General features: G+C 38.9%; 1 protein-coding gene across 1 annotated transcript in view; it reads right to left on the reverse strand.

Annotated features, from left to right (window-relative positions):
* PAPSS1 (3'-phosphoadenosine 5'-phosphosulfate synthase 1) overlaps positions 1-16,897 on the reverse strand; it is a 52,570-nt gene that overhangs the window by 22,596 nt on the left and 13,077 nt on the right. The window contains exons 5-8 of the mRNA XM_044429220.1: positions 13,721-13,839; positions 5,290-5,403; positions 3,693-3,804; positions 236-441 (exon numbers count right to left, since the gene is read on the reverse strand). Of these exons, the coding sequence (XP_044285155.1) occupies positions 236-441; positions 3,693-3,804; positions 5,290-5,403; positions 13,721-13,839 (551 nt within the window). The remainder of the gene's footprint in view (positions 1-235; positions 442-3,692; positions 3,805-5,289; positions 5,404-13,720; positions 13,840-16,897) is intronic.

Raw genomic sequence — 16,897 nt, forward strand, 5'->3', positions numbered from 1 at the left:
GCGTGGTGGGGAATGGGGAGCAGAGGCTCTGAAAGGCCTCCCGCTGAGCCAGATACACACCAGGCATCACCACTTACAGGTGAGAAGAGCACCCTACTTCAGAGTGACCTTGTGGCACTGCCCAAATGGCTTATGCTCGAATAATACTGAAGATGACAGCTTTATATGGATGATTCTTATTTTGATAACAGAACCCTTTTAGGCTACAGAAAGAGAACAAGAATGCAAAAGCTACCTTGATGTAGGGGTGCTCCTTGCATGTTGTTCCCCACTGTCTAGCACAACGCTCTTCTTTTCGATGCTCAAAGAACTCTGGATTGCGGACAATAGCCACGCGCCGGCCTTCATACAACAAAGCAAATGCTGTGCAGCCATCTAGTCTCTCTTTGTCTTCCTGTGTAGCTGTCAGCACTATAGGCACTGATAGGTTAATAATTCCCCCTGAAAAGGACAAACGGAACAGGAGATAAAACAGGAGTTTTCCATTTGGATTATAAATTTCTAGGGTTCTTGAATAAAGATCCATTCTATACCCTAATTCCTTGAGAACCTGTTGCTCTCTTGGCACACAAAGTTTACATGTTCTGTTCAGTTACCTACATGCTGCTTGAAATTAACAAATGGTCAGCATGAATGGATGTTCCATGCTCTTTTAACAGTTAAAAGACTAATACTGCAACACTGGGAGGACAGATATTCACTTCCTATAATGCAATGGTCTGAGGGCCTTACAACATTTTCAGTATTTGAATGGATGGCGTACAAAGGCCAGGTTCAAATGGTTACTCAAATGGATATCTGGTCTGCTTTTGTTGAAGCTTATGCATAACTATTTTCATACATATGCATTTCACATATAATCACTGATATGCATATAATAGTATGTATATATGTTTCTCTCTTTCTCCTGTGTGCATACTTTTATCACTTCTTGCAGAATTTCTAGATTTTCATTCCTTTCACTGCCAATGTAGCTCAAGACACAGAGGGCAGGTTTATTGCTTCTACTGCTTTACAACAGTAAGTGGGAGATCCCCTGCACTGTGGCTGAAGGTGCATCATGTTACCCAAGGATCTTTCATTCCAGTATCATTCCCTCTAGAAAATAAATACCAGCTGCATGATCCAAACACAAACAGCACCGGGCTGCCACTGCAATGACTATTTTTCCTCAGCAATTCACAGCTCCCTCCAGGAGAAAGATCGCCTGTGACTACTGTGACTGCCTGTGACTACTACAGGAAGCAGTCAGGAAGGTTCCTGCATTTCCATACCTGGATGGAGCCATCACTATGTTTAAACAGCAATCCTCACCATATAGCTTGGCATTATGAATGAGGTTCACTTTAGCCATAAGAGATAATGTGAGGGAGGCACACCTTTCGTCCTAACGATGCACAAGACTGGAAGCCGGGAGATACACGAGTGCAATAGAAAAGATAAAACATCTCTTGAGTCATTAAGAAAAACTAACTGTGTGGGAGTGAACATTTATTTATGTGTGCATATTTATTTCCAGAGAGCCTTCTGACTATGGGGCAGCATACAAATGCAACAAACAAACAAATTTCTCTTTAGATCTTTTATATTCCTGCACTGCTACTCTAATAATGACTAGCATTAAAAATACATAAATAAAAAGACATGACTACATGCCATGCAAAATTTTCTAGGCAAGAATGTTCCCAAAATAGGGAACTGCAAATAAGAATGCCCATCCAATATCCAAAGGCAAAGGGACCAGCTGTCATGCGCCAGTCTTCGTTCCACCCGCAGGACTCCTTTCCCAAACAGGGCAGAAGGCTTTCTAACACTCCACTATGTTAGAGGCCTGGTTTGTATTAAAAAAATAAGAGTGATGCAAGAGTCAATAACCACAGACACAAGCAAAATTAAATACTGGTTATTAGAGAAATGTGGCTTAATGGTATAACATTTATTATAAGCTGACTACCTCTCCTCACTCCTAAACTAGAAGGTGCTGTTACTACCTTCAAGGTGGTTCAGGATGCTTATGGACTAATTGCTAAAGATATCTGATTCTTCCCCATTCTTTTCCCTTTCTCAGAAGGCTTTACAGAATTTCCCACAGAACTTGAAAATAGAAACATAGAAACAGAAAGGGGTCTCCCGGGCCATCTAGTCTGACCTCCGGCATCAGCCGGCTCCGCTCATGACATGCCCACCATGTGGACGTCCAGCCTATCCTTGAACACCTGCACCAATGGGGCCTCAACGACCACTCGTGGAAGCCCATTCCACACTCTCAGGGTCCTGACTGTCAGGAAGTGCTTCCTGGCATCCAAATGGAACCTTGGCTCCCTGGGCTTTGCAATGTCAGGTCCTCTTTGGCCGACTGTTATCTCTGGGTCACTTGGCCTTGGTATTATACAGCTAAGCATTCAATCCCACCTCTTCTTCCAGTTTTGATTCTGAATCCAAGACAACAACCTTTGAAGGCTGTATTATCTGAGAAAATTTCACAATCCCTGCATACCAAAGGACTATGGGGATGAACTCAACATTTCTGTTGAAGGTGTTCTTTTTCCTTACACACACTTCAAAGAAATCATCTAAATGTATACATTTCTAGAACTGCACTGATATCATTACTAACATATTTAGAATGCAATGCCTGTCGAGACAGAAAAAGAACATTAACCAAAGAAATGCAATTCTGTTATAGTGACTTGAAGTTTTACTGGGAACAAACCTAGAATTCAAGCAGCTCATTCATGTTAATAATCGTATTTGGCTAAGTTTTACCACAAAATGATTAAAGTATCAAAAACATCACTGGATGCCACATATTACTGCAAAATGTTGATCTACTTTTCATTGACAAAACTTACATTGAGACTGAAGAATTTAAATCCATGCTAAGTTGTTGTTAGGTTATTCTATCAGCATGGCACATGGCTTTTGTTGTTTAACTAAACTTTTCTGTAGTGTTAATTTAATGCTACAGTACACATGTGTGATCTGTTTTAAAATTCCAAATCATTATAAAGAAAGGTTATGCACTTAATACTTCAAGCTTCAAAAACTGCCAAAGTGCAGCTGATTTTACTGTTAAATAATGCCATTATCTAGAATTCTACTATAGAAGCAAATATTTGGTACACAAGGTTAAAAAATATATATGGAACAAACATTATTCAAATAATGGTCCAGGCATCAGAGATATGAACTCTTCTTTTATATCTATTTAATTGCTTGTTTCTAGTGTTGGTGCCCATCTCATACTTAGACCTTTTATACTACTTACTAAGAAGTTTTAAAATACTCTAATAGAATTGTCAGCAGTGGTCAACTTGTAGAATTTAAAAGTACAGTGGCAGAAAGTTATTTTGGCATAGAAAAATAAGTCTTGGTTATGAAATAGAAACCCTTACATAGGACTGTCCAGAGAAGGAGCAGTTTAGCCTTTGGTCATGGCAGTAGTGGGGAAAGGAAATTCCCATACATGTGTGGTGGAGGAGGAGAGGTGAAAAGATGGAACAGCAACACCAAGACAGAGAGTGGTTAACTGGCCAGTAAGAATCCAGATTTATTGTTAATCATTCATCAGGCCATAATAAACAGGGTTGCTGGGGTTTTGCTTTTAAAGGATGAATGGAGTAATTATCCACAGTCTCTCTACATAATGAGTAGAAGTGGACTCTGTTATACTTAAATTTAAAGTGTCTCACCATCCAACAGACAATCAAAATGAAGACACTGCAAGTATTCTCTCTCTCTCATGAAGCCATTAAGAGGAGTTGCCCAACCTTCTGCCAGAACTTGCACCCACTGCATATCCACCTGAAAACAGAAGTGTTGATAGCATCAGGTAAGTCCCAAATTCCTGACACCATTCAAATCAAGACCTGTGACTACTTGTTTCCTCATGTGGTTTTTGCATAACTGAACCTATTAGAATTTTGAGCACTTTGCATTCGTATGTGAAAAATGGTAGAAACAGGATTGTGGGTGCTGAAGAAGTCCCTATATGGGAACATAGTAAAGATATTTTATCTATAGGTGAAAGGAAAAGCATGCAAAATATATGCAATCCAGCAAAGAGATACAAAACCCGCTTGTAAGAATGAAACTGCAACATTTTATTTAGTTATAAATCCACTCACTAAGACTTTTTAATTTGCATAATTGTTCAGGAAACACATGCAAACATTTCAATAAGCTTGAGGTAAACCAATGCCCTGTAAACCAAACTACCCTGCCAGGCTTTCACTCCCTTTTCACCCAATCCAAACCCCACTATATTCTGCTCATAATATGATTCATGGACACATCATAATAATAAGTATTATGGATAAACCACATATTGCATGAAGAATACAGAAATCATAATTCTGTACTCTCAATTCATTTCCCAAGGAAAATATACCTCTAGCTTTATACTCAGCTTGGAAAGAAAGTTAAGCTTCATTCCAGCCTCTGCTAAGCTCACACACACACACACACACACACACACACACACACACACACAAACACCCCTTGTTAACTTCACCTGCTAGCCATTTCACTTATCAGTGAACAAATATTCTGGGATCTTTGGAAGTGGTTTCCAAAGGGATATGAGCATAACTTGACAAGTTATTACCAGTTACTTAACAGTTATAAACAGGAAGGCACATAGAGAGCTATCCAAAACAAAAGAAGAAACTATGGTACACATTTATCATCACTGAAAAGACAGAAACATGCAAGCACTTTAAGAACTGGATGGCTACAGTAATCATCTAGTTTCAAATGTGTTTGCATTTGTGTTCATAAGGGGCCTATAATCATCAGGTGCTTTGCTTATGTAGACCTAACAGAAGGATGTAAGCGATTAAATTGCATGCATACTACAAGGAGCTATAGTCAAATTCAGGCTCATAGAAAGAAAAGTTAACCAAGTAAAGAACAGACATAAATCTGTAAACCAAAAGGCATAAATCTGTAAAGCAGCAGAATTCGAAACTAATTCATGTGGAAAGAGGACAATGCATAAAACACAGAAAATGTGATAAGAGAAATGTAAGGCTGGAAGTAGAATACTTACTGAATTGTTATTTATCATTCAAACCAAATCACAGAAGCATAATCCAACTTTGCCAGACTTGGAGATAGCCACATACCTGTTCATCTCAGGTGGCAAGAGGAACCTCCAAGGCAAACTGGAAGAAAACTTGTATAATCTGGAAGTTACTTGGGATATTATACTAATGGCTAACACATGAAATGGGTAAGCAAGAATAATACTTTTTTACTTTTATTTAGTCATTTGTAAGTATGTATTACCTTATTTATTTCCAGGGCTGGTAAAGTCTCTGCATCTGTTTTAGCCAATTTAAGTTTGTTTTCAGGTACATACAGCTCTTTAACCTCATAAGAGGCATCCACTGGTACAATATCCTAGGAAAAGAAGAATTGTTGTTAACAGACAAAACAGCACTAATATATTTAAATGGTGGTTCAGTAGAATAATGCATTTTAAAATTAAAAATGAATTCTGCCAACCAGAGTCGGATTTAATTTGCAATTGTGCTAGTACTTATTCACTTCAGTGATCTGCAGAAACACTACTATTTACTTAGTTCTAATATTACTGGAAAAGCCAGCAGTAGCTTGGAAAATTCTCGAGAAATGAGTTACTCTGTGAAATGATCTCTTTAATCAAGTAATGGCACATATTCCATAGTGTTCTGCATTCTCCATGAGAGTATACAAAATAGCAGAAAAAAGGAAAGCCCTATTCTAGAGAGGGTGCACGTTATATAAACACAAAAGAGCAGATGAGATGCATATTGAGTCATTGTGTAATCATAGTACACCAAGCCTGGAAAAAAAGACTGGGGGCAGGTGCAGAGATATAAGTAGGTAGGGGAGCAAATATGTTCGTCTGCTATATCAAAAACAAGAGTTTGACACCTTAAAGACCAACAAATTAACTATGGCATAAGCTAGCCTTCTCCAGTCCTGTGCTCTCCAAATGTGTGCACTGAAAATTATGAGAATAGCAGCCCAACAGAGGCTAGGGGAGGCAGGAATGTGCAAAGTATGAGGGAACTGGAAAGGATCCACAATGAGCTAAAGAGACAGAACTAGTCTCAAAACACCGAAACACTAATTTTAGTCTTTAAGAAACCCAACAAATGGGAAGTGCAGCACCAAATCTGTGGTGGTTAGAATGTTGGAATGGGAACCTAGAAAAGCTGGGTTCCAGTCCTCTCTCAGCTATGAAACTTTGCATTCTTTGGGCCAGTCACTCACTCTCAGCCTAACCTGCCTCACAGGGCTATTATTTTGAAGAAAAAATGGAGTGGAGAAGGAACAATGTAAACCTCTATGTTCCTCATGAGGGAAAATGGTGAAATATAAATGCAGTATAACAATGTCATCCTCATGATCATAGAATCATAGAATAGTAGAGTAGGAAGGAGCCACCAGGTCCAACCTCCCACTCCATACAGGACTCTTCTCAGGTGGCTGCCCAATGACATCCTTATTGTAGGATCGTCCCGGGACCATTTGGTAGTGGACAGTATACAAAAGCTATTAAATAAATAAATAAATAAAACCTTGGATGAATGCCTCTAGTGTGGGAGAGCCCACAACCTCCCTAGATCATTGGTTCCACTGTCATACTGCTCTATCCATCAGAAAGTTTTTTCTGATGTTCAGGCAGGTCCTGGCTTCCTGTAACTTGAGCTGTTATTCCAGGTTCCATACTCTGTGGTGATTGCTCAGAGATCCTGTCTTTCTTCTTTGTGACAACCTTTCAAGTACTTGTAGAGTGTTATATTATCTCCCCTCAGTCTTCTTTTCTCAAAGAAAACATGCCCAGCTCTTTCAATTTCTCCTCATAGGGCTTCCAGTCCCTGAATCATCCCTGTTGCCCTCCTCTGAACCCTTTCCAGCTTTTCTGCATCTTTTTAAAACATTGGAGCCCAAAACTGGCCACAGTACTCCAGATGAGGCCTAACTAGTACTGAGTAAAGGGGAACTAGTACTTCACATGATTTGGAAATGATACCTCTATTAATGCAACCTAAAATAGCATTTGCCCTTTTTGCAGCCACATCACATTGTTGACTCATATTCAGTTTGTGAGCTACAATTCCAAGATCCTTCCCACTTGCAGTATTATTGAGCCAAGTATTCCCCATCTTGGAACTGTACCTGTGCTTTCTTTTTCCTGGGTGCAGAATGTGACATTTGTCACTACTGAATTCCATTCTGTTGTTTTCAGCCCGGCACTCCAACCTATGAAGATCATCTTGAATCTTCTTTCTGTATTATTTAAGAAGGTGGTACTATCCCACCCTGTTTTCTATCATTTGCAAATTGGATAATCAGTCCCTGAACTTTCTCATCCAGATCATTAATTTGAATGTTGAAGAGCATTGAACACTGTTGTTTCAGCCCAGTATATTAACAATGCTCTTCTTCCAGGGAATTATTTAAGAAGCCTTTAGACAACTCTGTCAGGACTGTTTCATACATTTGAAGACAGTATTTTCCTGAGAAAGGCTAGCCTAAGCCATCGATGAGCTGTACTCCATTAAAGCTTATGCCATAATCCATGTGTTGGTCTTTTAAGGTATCCCAAGACTTTGTTGTGTTAACCAGTGGAACCACTGCAAAGGGTCAAACATTATGTAAGCCCCTGATAGCTATGAAGCAGCTCCACCACCATATGCTTCCACGTCTAAGCAAAACTACCACCAAAACTGGCCTCAGACAACTTCGGAAGTCCAACTCATATGAGGTATTACTTAACTTTTCCAGCAACACTGAAATCAGCTGCAGCCACAACAAAGACTAGGGGTCAAGCTACACATTAAGTTAAGCATGCATTAAAAAACACTGTCAGTATCATTCCTGTGTTATTATGAAGAAATAAGCCAACCAGGAGCTGATGCTGGGGAGGAGAGTGATCTCTGCCCTATAGCAGAAGGGAAAGGTAAGAGAGAGATCCTAGAACACAGTCATCCATAGACAACATAGGCCCAAGACTAAAGTCCTGTTCAGCATTTGTCAATGCACACCACTGACTTGAGAAGTTACTTCTGTTTTCAAATCTTAGTTAAAATTTACGTATCCAGGTGTTCCATTTAATCATGGGTAAAGGAGGCAAACCAAGGTAGGTAGGATTTACACTTTCTTTGCAAAAGGTATCATTTTAGGAAAAAGACATGATCTACAGGAAACAGCTATTATGGAGCACCTGACAGCCAGTAAGACAATCCAGAGATTGCAGGCTTAACTAGCCTGCTGTAAAGACAAAACAATAGCTATACATCCATTTTCATTTCATACACACCCTCTTTAAACATGCTATGAATAAGTGAGCCACACCTCCTTTACTGTTGCGTCTAAAATGGGAGGGAAGACGGGAAAGATGTGTATATTCCCAAAGGAACATGTAATGCCTTCAATACATGGAGAGAACAGACTTTTATGCATCACTCTCTTCCAACCCCATTTTCACGAGAGACCCCAAAGTAACAACAAAGTAAATAAAACCCATTTGTGATTTTTCTCCCTTGCCTTCTAAACTTTCTATCAAGATCAATTTGCCATCCACAATGTAGCGGCCTGGCCTCATAGCCAAGACAGACCCAGCAGCATGGCATAAGGCGGTTGCACCACACAGCCTTTTCAAGAACACATTTTGGAGAGAAACAGTGTAACACAGCATTTGCCAAATTATACAGAAAAGTACGCAGACAACCAGAACAACATTCAAGTGGGAAAAGAACGTGATGGAGTCACCACAAAGTTAATTTTTAGCCAGTGACGTGTCTAAAGAATATTCATAACGAAAAACAGTTTAGAGGTTTGGTCCCTAAGCAGCCCTCTTTCCTTTCCCCACTCCTCAAGAATAACTTTTTGTCCTTAAGAAAATTGTTGATTGTGCTTTGATTCTGAAACTGTTGTTCCTTAAAAGACAGCCATTCACAAAACGTAACACAAACTTCAGTCTGCTCCTATGTGCTTCCATCCCATACAAGTTGCAATATGCTTTGGCAATATGCTAGAAATTGGTGAAGGGATACAGGAACTATATACACTGGGAATTTTCCATCCAAACCAAATTAGTATCATTTGGGTAAACAGTTTAATAGAATACTTTGGGTACAACACTGGGAAATTAATTTGAGGAAAAAATAAAGGCAACCGCTGTCATATGAAAATGATGAATGGTCTATAGAAAGCAGTTGAAGAGCATCCACCCAAATATTCAGAAACAAAACAAAACATGTACTGCCACCTGGCATACAGAGAGGGCATCTCATAACATTTTGCAGTTTTAATTTGGTGTTCTGAAAGAAAACATACACAGGAACACATACACACACTGTAGCTACTGACAGACAAAGGCATCCATGTTAAAGGCATCCACTTCAATAGCAGTGACATATTCCCTTCATTCTTAAAGAACTTTTAAGCATGAGCCTAATTGCCTAGGGAAACTTTGGAAACAAAACCCAAACCAGTTTCAACAACCAAAGGGCTCAAAAATGGCACTTTTTCCATATGTGGTCAAAACCATTCTAACAGCTTAATCTTTAGAAGGATAACTGATTTCATAGGGCTCCATTCATGGTCTGAAGGAAGATAAGGCATCCACCATGTTGAAGCTAAACAGTTCTGGGGCTGGCCTGAGCTTGGAAAGGAGACCACCTGGGAACTTCCTGTAGACACCATGGGTTCCTCAACAGGAGAAAGGAGAGATATAAATATAACAAAGATTAAATCCCCAAGTAACTGTGCTTTGACATACATACTGTGCCTGTGGTGAGCAACAAGCCTCATACCCAACTAAGAAACTGTAGAGGTGGATAAGGAGTGCTGCACAAAGTGTACAGTGATCCCTCCCCTGTCCCCAGCTGTAAGATAGAGAGGAAGGCTACTGCAAACAGGTTTCCCTTCCTTTAGCCTTTTCTACAGGGGAGACCAACACCCTAAGTCAGCTGTAAGCAAGATAGTTGGTTTTCCAGAATGAAAGGCAGGCAGGGCTGGTGGGTTGCCGGTGGGTAGAGGCAACAGGAATTGTAGGGATGACTCAGGGAACTTTAAGGTTTTGAGAATCACAATTTTAGGCATGGCTAGCCTAAAAAAGAACAGTAATTCAGTTTAGGATGGTACCTTAGGGTTTCATGTCACTACAATGTTATAATAAGATCCCATGGCAGCATTTTTCAGCCTCTGGTCCCCAGCTCTCATTGAACTAGAACTCCCATCATTTCTAGGCAGCATGATTCATGGCCAAGTATGATGAAATTTGCAGCCCAAAAGCACCTGGAGACTCAGGGCTTTGTAATACTATGCATGTCTGCTTAGCACAAGTCCCACTGAATTTATTGGGGCTTACTCCCAGGAAAGCATGCACAGAATTGTAACCACAGAATTTCAGGATTGCACTAGCTTTACAGAAATGGGTGCTATTTATTCCATTCTCTGCCAAAGTGATAAACTTAGCTAAATTCCTGACGAACAACTAAAATGGACACCACACAAGTCCCAGCCAATGACAGACCTGAATCATAACAAGAATTCTAAAACAGGCAAATGGATAATAGCCAAAATTTGTGTATTAACAATTCAGATACAAGACTTCTGACACATAAGATGCAATGAAGCTTGCTTCCACAATGTATACAAAAGAAGTCAGAGAGAATTAGTATTCATCAAATTTTCAGACAAATGAAAATTTTCATTAACAGCTAAGCACAACTGTTTTATTCTAAGACTTCATATTCATTTTAAAGTTAATAGTACTTTCTCCAACCTCTACCCAAAGGAACCTAGAAATAAGCTTCCTCTGTTATAAACATCTCCCATCTTGAAAGTATTACTCTGCAGGAATACATAGCCATGAATTCCTGCTGCAGAACATGAAATATTTTACTGTGTTTTTATCTTTAAAGGCTTTATTTGCATTCAGGCAATTTTACATGGGGATAAGAATGCATTTAAGAATCATTTACACATGGCAATAGTTTAATCCTATTAGCATTAAGATAGAACAAATTCTACCTTGTTGTTTATATTTTATATATAAAAAAGACATATTGACAGGACTAATATAGTCAAAACATCCAAATATGCTGTGTTTGTTATAAAGAAAAGATAATGACTGTGGCTAAATTAGTTTTTCTAAGCAAACTACCAGGAATTGCTCAAACTTTTAAAAGCTATGAAGTATCTAAAACACCTTCTATGTGTGCTTCAAATGTACAAGGAAAGGTAGAGGTACAGGTCATGGTATGCAATTCATTAAAACATTCTATTGTTATGCAATACAAAGCATTTCTCTCAATTTCAGTCCCGTTTTGTCTTAAGCCAAATTTGTTCTCCAAAGCTTGAGAATCAGTCACATTGTGCAACTAAAGTCTGCTATCTCAATTGAAGCAGACATATGCAAAAACAGTGTACATACTTGAATTTTGCCTTCAACCCAACAAAATTTTAAACCTGGGTTTGGAAGTTTTAACTTGTACACAGCATAGAATTTCAGAACATTAAAGATTTCATGAACATGATAAAATGTTTTTTAAAGTAATTTATAGGATTAGTAAATCCAGTGTTACTGGTATGTATAGACAGAACTTTCAAAACATCAGTTTAGATTAAAAACAGAGGCAAGAACCTCACCTCTTCCAGAGGCTACTTGATGAAAAGGCTATGTTAGATGGCCCTCTAGTGACTACTTGAGGTTGTGCTTTCATGTGGGATTATTAAAGTTACTTAAAAACGGATATATTCAACATTTCCATCCCTCCTGATTTCAGCATACTTGTCAAACATGCAAAAGTATTTATCATTAGTGTCAGTTTGAAAATTCAAAATCAGACACCAAAGGAGAACAAAAAGACTTCTGTTTATTTCACACAGAAACAATGCTTTGTGTAACGTCTTTTTTCTCCTTTAACTGAGCTGTCAAAACAATATTTGATTCCACATTGAGAGCTTAAAGATATTTATTGCATCTATTAAAACTGGACACAGAACTTCCATGGGAGCAGGTCAACAGTATGCACATTTTAAAAGCTATGCAGACCCCAACAACAGTCCAGCTGAGCCTTTATCAAGAATATCCATTGACTTTCATAGGAAGATAACACAAAAAATAGTCATCTACAGGAGTAAATTGAATATTTGTTATATTTGTACACACAAGCCAGGTAACATCAATTGTATTAGATGAAGAAAACCCTAGATTTAGTTAAATCAAATTAGCGAAGGATTTATCTCCAAATCAAGGATACCGAGCCTCTAACAGCCATGCACATTCTCCATGGGCAGTGTGTCCCGTTGTACGCATAGGTAAAAGCCAGAACTAACACAGTTAGGGATGCTTAAACCCCTAGATTTCAGCTGTGTTGGTTTACAGCAATAATAATCTGGTTCTTTTGACAAATTATTATAATTATTACCATACTACATTTACATCCCACTTTTTTCATGCTGGACTGATTCAGAAGCTGCCTATTATTAGCCAGATGCTAAACCTAAACCAACTTTATTTGCCACTCAATATTTTTCCTTTGATCTGAATGTCCTTGTGAATATTGTAATCTCTTCCTAAGGGGATGCATTTGCCAACTGTCGGAAAAATAAGCCAGGGAGGAGACTACCTAAATCTCTAGTAATAATGTGCCTTCACCTAATATATCCCATGAGATTGGTTGACCCTTCCACAGCCTCATCTGATTCAGATGACTCAGTAATAAAGAGTTGTGTGTCATTACTATGCTGGTGAAGCCCCTGACCATGTTGCTCACCAGTGGTTTCCTCCCACTGGTGGGATGGACTTTTCCCTCAATCTGCAGCCCCTTATAAATCTGCTGGGAGGTGGGGGTGGAGGGAGTGCAGTGGGAGTGCAGTGGGGAAGAAAGAGCACAGATATCCTGTTTGGCAAGTGGATGTCCTATTGCATGAAGTTTGGATCCAACCCGATATTCCTACAATATGTCCTTTGGAATAATTGCTTTGGAACAGAACCCTTTCCTACTGTAAAGTTCTCAGTTGTCAAGTACTACAGATACTTCCATCCATGGATTCAGCTTGCAATCTCAGTACATCCAATTTCATGAATGAAAAGTCAGTGCGATGTGAATAAAATCAGTAGACTTGTGGTTCATATTTTATAATATTCATGAAGTGCTGTTATACCTTAATAAGTTAAAAATAAACTTTCTACTGGGGTAGTCTAATGGCTTTTGTGCAACACTAGATAGGTGTATCTCATTTGTTGCCCATTTTCAATAAAGACTGAAACATCTGAAATAGCTGAACTACTGTCATCTTTTACATAGCTCAGAGCACCCTGAGCTCCATTTGTATCATAGCAAGCACCATCTCAGAAGCAGCATTTGCATGTCTAAGAAAGCAAAAACTTACTGAGTTTACACAATATGACAATCTGCACTTAAAGTTAAAATTGGGTTGAGTGGGCTGTCATTTAACCGTGATTTGCTGTGTTATGTCTAAAGACTGTATCCATTTCCTGTAATTGTTGGATTTTCTTGTATTAAAGATCATCCAGCTACTTTTTAAAGCTACCATCTAAGTAGTCATGGGCTTTTTTTTTTTATTTCAGTCTATCAAAAGCTTTAAAGCAATAGATCTAATGCAAAAAAAAAAAAATCAATACAACATGACATACTATCTTTACAATAAGCTTGTATTATGAAGCTGACAACTTTATAAGACTCCCTACCCTCTCTTGCAGAAGTTCCACAACTTGTTGAATGCAGTCATTGACATCACAGGAATCTGTTTTGAGTACCAACTCAGGGGCTTCGGGCTTCTCATACTCTGAGTCAATGCCAGTAAAACCTGCACAGAAGACAGAGATTAATAAATTACTGTGTTTCAGATGAGTCTTCTTTTCCCCCCCGGAGGCTGACAGAATTTTCAATCGTATTGTAGCTCTCTGGGGTTAAACTACATGCTGTTAATTAAGTCATATGAAGCTCCCCATCCAGTTTTTATTTACTCTAAAGCCATAAGTGGGGGAAATTGTTTCCTTTACTGCCACCAACTTGACTTTTTAAGGCACATGGAAGGTACCCCAAAAGTCAAATCTAGGTTGTTTGCAAGTTAAATTTTACCCTTTCTACAGCTCTGTAGAATTTAGAAAAGTCAAATTCTGTTGTACCCACATGTCATTTTCTTCACAGAAGCTTTTCTTTCCAAGTCACGGCAGACTGCAACCTACTGAGTTCAAGAGTTAAACTGAATCTGAACTTCTCAAAGTTGCCCAACCCCTGTGTGCTTAAGTAAGCTGTGCCCGATCTGTGCTGGTACTACCACATAGCTAAAAGGCATTTCATCGTTCTCTCGCCAGTCATTTCCCACATGCATTCAACTAAATAAAGGGAAGAAGTCTCAAAAGGAATCAATTTTCAATTCTTAAACTTCTGAGCAAAGGGCCCTGCATATTCACTGTAAAGAAAAAGAAAGTGAATGATGTGCTACATAATTAAAGAAATGTGTAGAGTGAAAATTGTAATGTGTGCTTGGCAAGTCTACCCAGGCTTTTCCTACCCCTTCCAGGAATAATGATGCAACTGTAACTGAAAGGCATCTTGGTCTTATTATTTACAGAACAACATACTCCTCCTGTTCCGTAAATATTTGGATCAGGAGCATGGTAACTTAAAAGCATGATGCCTAGGAGTTCTGAAATAATTTCCTCTGTTCCTGTGCAAGGTTAGCAAAAGTGTGATGTTACACAGAGTGATATTAAGGACGTAATGCTATGCGTGTTTAAACCAGGCGTGGGCAACATCAGCAGTCACAGAGCCACATACCTACCAAACCACTGGGCCCGTATCTCACTTCTGTTGCTACAATTACTCCTGCAGCACAACCCTCACTTACAAACAAAGCACACAATCCCCACATGGCTTGTTTCCTTACAAATTGCCACCATTTTTGGCCACAAATCTGCAAATCTGGCAGTAGCATGGAAAGATCTCCATCCCTGGGGAAAAAAAAGAGCTATGCTAGGCCTCATACAGCTGTCATATTGCCCTGGCCTGTTCCACACAAAAGCTAATTATGAGGAATTAACAATAGACATAAGCTTAACAAGGTGCAAGGAAGAAACAAGCTGGTAGCTAAATTCCAAACCCATCTATTGTAACATGGCACCCAGCCAGCTGAAATGTAAAATCCTTGGACTTTCTGGCAACAATAGTACATTTGTTTATGCACCACAGGTATGTTGTTTAGAACAAAAATAAAAATCACAGGGCAACTCGCTATGCACAATACTCACATACTAAGCTGTCAAACTATGATCTATTCTTCTAATGAGCAAAATTAGCTATATAGTCTCCCTCTGGATATCAGCCTGAAGAACGACAATCAGATATCATCTTTCAGACTGTAGGCAAGTGGTCAGTGATGTGAAGCAAGCATTTTTTTTAACTTTCCAGTGTTTTATTTTTCTGCAAAAAAATCTGTATTTCATAATATAATTAGTAATAAGAAATGGATGCCAACTACACACTCATTAGGCAAGCTTGGCAGTTTCAAAGTTGTAAATGAGTGGCTATGAACATATCACATACTAATAAAATTTAGCCACCCAAAGCACTGTATGTCAAAAGTTTTCAGTTTCTTAGGATTTCCCTTGAATTTAAACGATGTAAACCAGTTCAAAAATTTCTAGAAGAGTCACGTTATTAGATAGCAGGAAATCCCAAAAAGACATGAAGAAAGATGGTACCATAATACAACCTTTGCCAATTCTTGCCTGTAGAAGTAGTGTCAATATTAGTGTTCTGCAATGGCACAAATATGACTGTATCCTCTACGGTGACTAATAGAAGCATAAACCCTTGATGTACATAGACAAAGTTAACTCTGGCTATTAGTCCTACAAGGACAGGATCTTTATATCCACCACTGATTGAAGCAGGACTGGACAATTGTGGCCTTCCAGATGTTACAGCCTACAGACCTCATCAATCCAAGCCAGCATAGCCAATGAGTGAGATATAGTGGGCATTGCAGGCCACCACATGTTTTTTGCCAACAAATTGGCCATCTCTAGTTTAAGGAATGGAAATTCCCAAGATGTTTGGGGCTGGAATAAAAGTCAAAGCATTCAAAGAACAACAATGCCTGACAACATTCAAGCATCACCTGTAAACATGGCTTAATTTCCTGATGGTCTCCAACTAAAATTCTTAAGTCTGTTTGGAAGTAGCATCTGAGTCTATTTCATGACAATAAGAGAAAATGGTACAGAATTAAAAGGGAACCAGTTCTTATCACTTAAGCATACTCTGTTTGCAGTATTAATGCTGATGGTCACTAGAATATCAGAGACAATGTTCCTATAGATATCAAGCTCCCCTATCCACAGCAGTACCCTGTGTCTCACTCAAAAGTTACCCTTACTTTACAATAAAGGAGATTATTTGTTTGCTTGTTTGTTTGTTCAGAGCATTTGTATGCCATCCCATTGCACAGCCTCGGGACGGCTTACATAAATAAAACATAATACAGATAAAATCCAGATCCATCAGATTAGGAACTGATCCCAGCACCAGCTAATTAACTGACAAGTTTCTTGTTGCGAAATTGAATGTCCTCAAGGCACTAGAACTATCATACCAGTTAATAATCACCTTGCATTTCTAAACAGAGTCCTTTGGATCCTGACATTACAGATTGCAGACAGCATGCATGGCATTCCGTTATGACTACTGCAATTGCCAGTACAGCAAAGAATACAAAGATGCTCCCCTTTAGATACAATGGTATATCACTACAGGGAGTATTTGCATGCTTAGAACAAAATATGCTTTTATAGCAGAGGCTCCCAACCTTTTTGGACCCATGGAAACATCTGGGCATTTAAGAAACTGCTGTAAGCAGT

Source organism: Varanus komodoensis, unplaced genomic scaffold, assembly GCF_004798865.1.
Source record: "Varanus komodoensis strain SLA01 unplaced genomic scaffold, ASM479886v1 scaffold2, whole genome shotgun sequence".
Classification (NCBI taxonomy): domain Eukaryota; kingdom Metazoa; phylum Chordata; class Lepidosauria; order Squamata; family Varanidae; genus Varanus; species Varanus komodoensis.